At 57.5% G+C, this 6,126-nt stretch overlaps 1 protein-coding gene across 1 annotated transcript; it reads left to right on the forward strand.

The window, feature by feature from the left end:
- Window positions 1-2,356: 2,356 nt before the first annotated feature.
- NEUROG2 (neurogenin 2) lies at window positions 2,357-2,995 on the forward strand (the record flags this gene model as incomplete). The annotated part of the gene is made up of 2 exons (XM_032187224.1): window positions 2,357-2,512; window positions 2,567-2,995. Coding segments are annotated over exons 1-2 (585 nt in total), but the record flags the coding sequence as incomplete, so codon positions are not given.
- Between the last annotated feature and the right edge of the window lie 3,131 nt (window positions 2,996-6,126).

Below are 6,126 nucleotides of genomic sequence, written 5' to 3' on the forward strand. Positions count from 1 at the left end.
GTGCACTGGTGTATGCGCTTGCTGGCGAGCCCCTGCTACGAGCACCTCGGATGAGAGAAGTGCCGAAGTATTTTGCAGCGAGGGAGAGAGAGCGTGGCTTTTCAGACCTGTATAAATCGGGAGCTGAATGAGTTCGGCGCGCTCGAGTTTGGATAGCCCCCCGTTTGATAGCAGCCTGCCAAATTTTCTTTCTCTCTTTCCTTACACAAACCCCCAAAAAAGGCCCTTTCACCAAATCATTAAATTCTACAGAGGTGGTCAAGCTAGTCCTGCTTTTCATGCGTTTGAGAAAGAAAAGGGTCCTTGAAGTTTAGAAGATGCCCAAGGAAAACTCATTGAATGACATCAAAAGAATGAGTTTCCATAGCTGTTGAAGCACGAGAGCTGTGTAGCTGCACAAAGGCGGGTTGGGGCAGTGGGACTGTCCCACTGCTCTATCCCAGCACAATTGGGTCACTGAAATAGGGAATTAATTACCATTGGAGAGTGGGCAGCCCATTCACCACTGGCTGAGTTTTATTAAACGCCAATATAAATAACAAAACAACTCTTGTGGCTGCACTATTCCTACACGCCAAAGGAAGGATTATGTTGGGGATTAACATCTTAAAGTCTATGAGACTTTCTGACTCAAGGCTCGGAGCTGGTAATCGTATTTGTCTCCTGGTTCAGCGATTAGTGCTCTCCCTCGCGCACCTTCGCCTGGATGGCCAATGTCCCTTTTTGCAGGCACTGGGTTTTTCACACAATCGGCTGTTCTTTTCCCCACATCTATAGAAAAGAATAAGAAAACTGAAGCGTGTTCACGCGATCCTCAAGCTTCTTCTCTTCTTCATGGGAAAGGAAGGCACCGGCGGCCTTTTTTCACAAGGGGGGGAGGCAAACCCTTTTGGGGGGTGGGCGGCGGGGCTGCGGGTTGCAAAATCGCTCCGCAGGCCTGCACCTGCCATGCAAATCCGCCGGGAACAATCGTCCCCGTCCCCGACGAGGGGCTTGGCCGCCCCGGGGGGGCTGGGGCAGGATGCCGGGGCAGTGCTGCCCGAGGGGGTCCACCTTGTCCCTGAAGGGACCCCAAAGTCCGGACCCCGCAGGGCAGCCCCTGCCCCGTCCCTCCCCACACCGTTTTTTGGGTCCCTGGCCCCGGCGCCCTTTGGGGAGGGGACGTGCTTTGACCTCCCCATATTCCCCCCTGTTCACCTGTGGCAGTGGGGCCTGGCGGGCCGTCAGCGCCTGCTCGCAACTTGTGGGGTCGAAGCGCGGACGGGCCGCGTCCAGAGGTCTCTCGGCAACACAGACCCTAAACTTTTAGGGCTATCGGGTCGCCTGAGAGTTCAATCTGCTTAGGGCAAACAAAGCCTTTCTGAAGGTCTCCCCCTCTCCCGCACACAAGCTCAGCGGCCTTTATTTCTGGGCCGTGCGATAAGCTTCAATCATTGTGCTCCCGCTTCTTGATCGTCGCCCGCTTTGGCCCTTTTGTTCCCCTAACGGAGGACGGAGGCTGCCGAAGGGGCTGAAGTTGAACAGTTTGACCCCCGCAGGACAGCGGGCACCCCGCCACCCCCTTGGCTCTCCCCCGAGCTGCTCGGCCCTCGCGGGACCACACAGGTGCCGGGGCCCCGCTGGCTGTCACCGGTCCCCACGGTCCATCCGGGCAGGGAGTGAGGAGGCTTCCCGTGGTGTTCGCAGCTTGCTTCTGGTTATTTTTATTAGTGATGCTGTTATACGATCAGCGTGCTTCGTTAAAACTCTTCTGCAGTGCATGTGGGTTGTGCCCACGGCGCTGCGGGCAAGCGCGACGCCCGTTTCCTCTGGGCGATGAAAAAAAAGGGGGAAAAAACCCAACCCAAACCCGACCCAAAACCCAAAACCTGCTAAAGAAAAACCCCAAACAACACCAACAACGAAGAGGCGACCCCCAAACCCGGCCCGGCCCCAGCGCACACGGCTGGCCTGGGGCCGTCGGAGCCCCCCCCCCCGCCCCCCGCCCGGGGCTGCCGAAAGGCGCCGGGTCCCGCGCGCGCCCCGCGCCCCCCCCATTCATTAATAAATTAGCGGCACGCTCCAGCCGAGCGCGAGGCTCCGAGGGGGGGCACGGGGAAAGGGGGGGGAGAAAAAAGGGGGGGGAGAGGCCGGGGGCCGGGGCTGAGGCCGGGGCCGGGCGTCGGGCGGGGCGGCGGGGGGCAGGTTTGATTGTTCCCCGCGGGGTATATAAGGGGTGTTAAGGAGGGTCGTGTGCCAGACACGCAGCCGACGGGCCCCGGGCCGCTCCCCCCGCCCCCCTCTCTCCCCGCCTTTCCCCCCCCTCCCCAAAAATCCTCCCTCCTCCTCCTCCTCCTTTCCCCCCCCCCCCCGGAGGATGCTGGTGAAGGCGGAGAGCCCCGCGCCGCCGGCGGAGGACGAGCTGCTGCTGCTGGGGCTCGCCTCGCCCGCCCCCTCGCTGCCGTCCAGCGCCGGCGACGAGGAGGAGGAGGAGGACGACGACGAGGAGGAGGAGGAAGGGGAGGAGGAGGCGGCCTCCCCGGCCCGGCCCGGCTCGGCCCGGCCGTCGGGGCCGCGGCGCCGGGAGGGGAAGCGGCGGCCGGGGCGGTGCCGCACGGCGGAGGCTGCGCAGCGGCTGAAGCGGAGCCGGCGGCTGAAAGCCAACAACCGGGAGCGCAACCGCATGCACCACCTGAACGCGGCGCTGGACGCCCTGCGCGACGTGCTGCCCACCTTCCCGGAGGACGCCAAGCTCACCAAGATCGAGACGCTGCGCTTCGCCCACAACTACATCTGGGCGCTCACCGAGACGCTGCGCCTGGCCGGGGGGGCGGCGGCGGCGGCGGCGGCCAGGGCCGGCCCCGACGGCGGGCTGGAAGCCAGCCCCTCGCCGGCCTCCTCCTGCAGCCCGGCGCCCTCCGCCTCCCCCTACGCCTGCACTTTATCGCCCGCCAGCCCCGACGGCTCCGCGTCCGACGCCGAGCACTGGGCGCCCCCCCGGGGCCGCTTCGGGCCCCCCCCCGCCGCCGCCGCCGCCGCCCCGCCGCTGCCTCTAGCCCCGCAGCCCAGATTTTCTCCCCCCCCCCCCCCCCCCTCCATCCCCGTCCCAAATTTCCTCTGCCCCCACCTCCGACGTTGCACTTTGTCCGCTCCCCCAGCTCCCGGGCCTTTTGTGTGTGTGTGTGTCCCCCCTCCCCGTCCAACCCTCCTTCCCTCCCGCTCCCCGTTTCGCCAGCTGTCTCTTGTGATTTACGAGGTTTGGGGTGGGGGGGGGGGGGGGGGGGGGGTCCACAGAGAGAGAGAGAAAAAAAAAAAAAAAAAAGAAAAAGTTGAGTTGTTTTGTTAGGGGGCCAGGTTAGAAGTCATTGTATAATTTGTAGGCTTTGTGAGGGCTGAATGCAAGCGTGGAAATTTAGGCTGAACTCTCTATCAAAAGGGAAAAAAAAAAAGAAAAAACAACGTCAAGGGAAAGGGGGGTGTGGATCGGGAGGGAGGACTCCTCATGCATTATTTATTTCGACCTTTAGGGGACGAGGAACTCCCCCCTTCTTTCAGGAGATTAAAAATAAATCAACAGACTGAAAACCTAAACAGACACGGAACATTACAGCGATCAGCCACACACGTGTTCACATTTATTTATTATAAAGAAAGATTTCATGGAAAATATGTATTTTTTTTGTATAATTTACAGAGTTTATTCTAGTATGTATTTACAGCCGAAGAGCAAAGGGACTGTTCTCGTCATAAAATATAAATAAAATATCTAATTTTCATAACTTGGTTTGCTGCTTTTCTTTGGCTGGCATGCCACCTGTCAGGAGCTGGGGGGCTCCTCCGGCACAGGGGGGCTGGCAATTGCCCTGGGCTCTGCCAAAAATTGGGGTGGGCTGGGCAAGGAGCCCCCCGGGACCTAGCCGAGTTTGTGGGGTGCGATGGGGTGACCCAGGTGTGTGCCCCCTTGCAAGTGCTCCAGGGTTCATCAGAGCTCTCCCATACGTTTTCGTTTCTAAAATTCTGGTTTGCTTCTTCAAAAAGGATCTACTTTTACCTCCCGCTGCAGAAGATGTAACTGCCTAAAACCCTTCTTCAAATTGATGGCTCCTGAGTATCACCGAGAGGGACGTAGGACATAAACGCTACCCAGGAAAATAAAAATGAGTGAGCTTAAATAAAAACTGGTTTGGGCTGAAAGAGGAAGGCTCCGTTCCTTCATCTCTCTCATGTTCGGGTGAAACCCACGCCACGCGCAGGGCCAGGGGGAGCTCAGAGCACCTTCGGGGATGTCTCGGGTTGTCCCATGGAGATGTTGTCTCCTGCACAGGGCACCCAAAAAAGTGCTGAACAGGAGCAGCCAGTCTGCCCTCACCCTTCATCCTTCCAGTCCTTCCTTGCTCCATCACTGCCCTGCACTGGCTGGGCGTCCTCATCCTCCGTGCCTGTGCCACGAGCCCAAACCAGGGCGTTTTTAGCCCAGCGCCATTAGTCCATCGCTGGCAGGGCCGGGGGGTGTCTGGCGCACTCCGAGGCCCTTCAATCATCGTCCCGTGTGCCCAGCAGCGCTTTGTGACTTCTGGGTGCAAACACCTGGAAATCATTAAAAACCAGCGGAGGCGGCTGAATGTATTAATTAAATAAACCGCGCGGCACATGAATCTGCCCGGTGCCCCTGGATCCTGGGAGCGTGAAACCCGGCCCGGCGAGCGACGTCCCCGAAGGGGGCAAAAGGGAAAAAAAAAAAAAAAAAGAAAGAAAGAAAAAAAAGGAACGTGTGAAAAGAGAATTAGTGAAATTAGGTTAGCCCAATAAAACGTGCGGGGGTTCGCCCCCCCTTCCCCGCAGCCTCGGGCGAGCGGTGCTATCGAGCCTGATCTATTGTTTCCCCCCCTGGCAGGGGGGTTATTGTGTGATAAATAATTCCTGGAGGACAGAAAAAAAAAAAAGAAAAAAAAAAAGAAAAAGAAAGAGAAAAAAGTGGGCGCATTTGCATAATCACGGCTTTGATGTGGCCAGCGATATGAAGCTGTGTCCCCCCAAATCTGCCGTGGGCCAGAAGGAACAAAACAGGAGGCGTCCTTTCAGTGGGGTTGGCAGCATGTGGGGTGGCCTGTCGGGAGCGGGATGGCTCTGTCTTTCTCTGTGAACAACCCCTCTAACGATTAAACTCCAGGAATGCCAACAAGGAGCCCAGTGCCTGGCTTGCCCTCGTGCCGTGGTGGTGATGGGGAGCATCACCCATCCCGCCGGGCAGAAGGGAAAGAGAAGGGGGTGGATGGGGGTCCCACAGTCCTTCCCTGGTCCCTTCCTGGCTGCAGGCACTGCTGCAAAGCCGGAGGGTCACAAATTATTAGCAAAATCCCAGTGGCTGCCCAGAGCCTCAGGAAAGCAGCCCGTGGGCCCAGAGCCCTGCAGTGGGTCTGGTACTGGGCTGCAGGTGTAAAAGGCAAAAGTGCCCCTTGGGATGGAGTGGGGGAGCCAGGGGGCTGTTTCCACGGCTGCACCTTGCTGAAAAAGTGTAATTCCTCGTGACAAAGAGGTTGTCTTCCCTTTAAAGTGTGTTTATGATCCTTCTGCACATCGTGCATAAAAGCTTCTCTGTGCTGCTGGAGCCTGCCGGGCTGCTCTGTGGCTCCAGAGAGGGGTTTATACACACCCCTGGCTCACAAATAGCTACGGGGAGCCCACCTCACCCCAAGGGCTGGCACTTTCTTTCCTCTCGTGTGCTACACAAACCACTGGTGCACCTATGTGTTTCCACAGAGCAAGCCCGGCCTGCACGGCCGGCCACCACGCGGCCTTCCCCGCTCCCCAGCACGCATTTCACACATGTGGGATGCATGGCCTGGCCTTGATTTACTCCTGTTATGGAAATTTTTCTAATGATTTTATTGTCACAAGGAGGCTTTGGTTTTGTGATGGCAGAAAATAAAATTAAAAAAAAAAATAAAGTAATGCCATTATGCTGTGAAGCAACTGGATTAGGGTTCACCTGTTACAGGACCTCCTACAGTGCGCTCTAATGACTTCGTTATTGAAATGTATATTACATTAAGTAATTAAGCACACGTGGGCTGCTTTTTTAACACGGGATTCATTATTTTTTGCATAATGTGGTTTTAATTGAAAGGGCCAATCATCTGGGATATT

Source organism: Aythya fuligula, chromosome 4 (genome assembly GCF_009819795.1).
Source record: "Aythya fuligula isolate bAytFul2 chromosome 4, bAytFul2.pri, whole genome shotgun sequence".
Taxonomy (NCBI): domain Eukaryota; kingdom Metazoa; phylum Chordata; class Aves; order Anseriformes; family Anatidae; genus Aythya; species Aythya fuligula.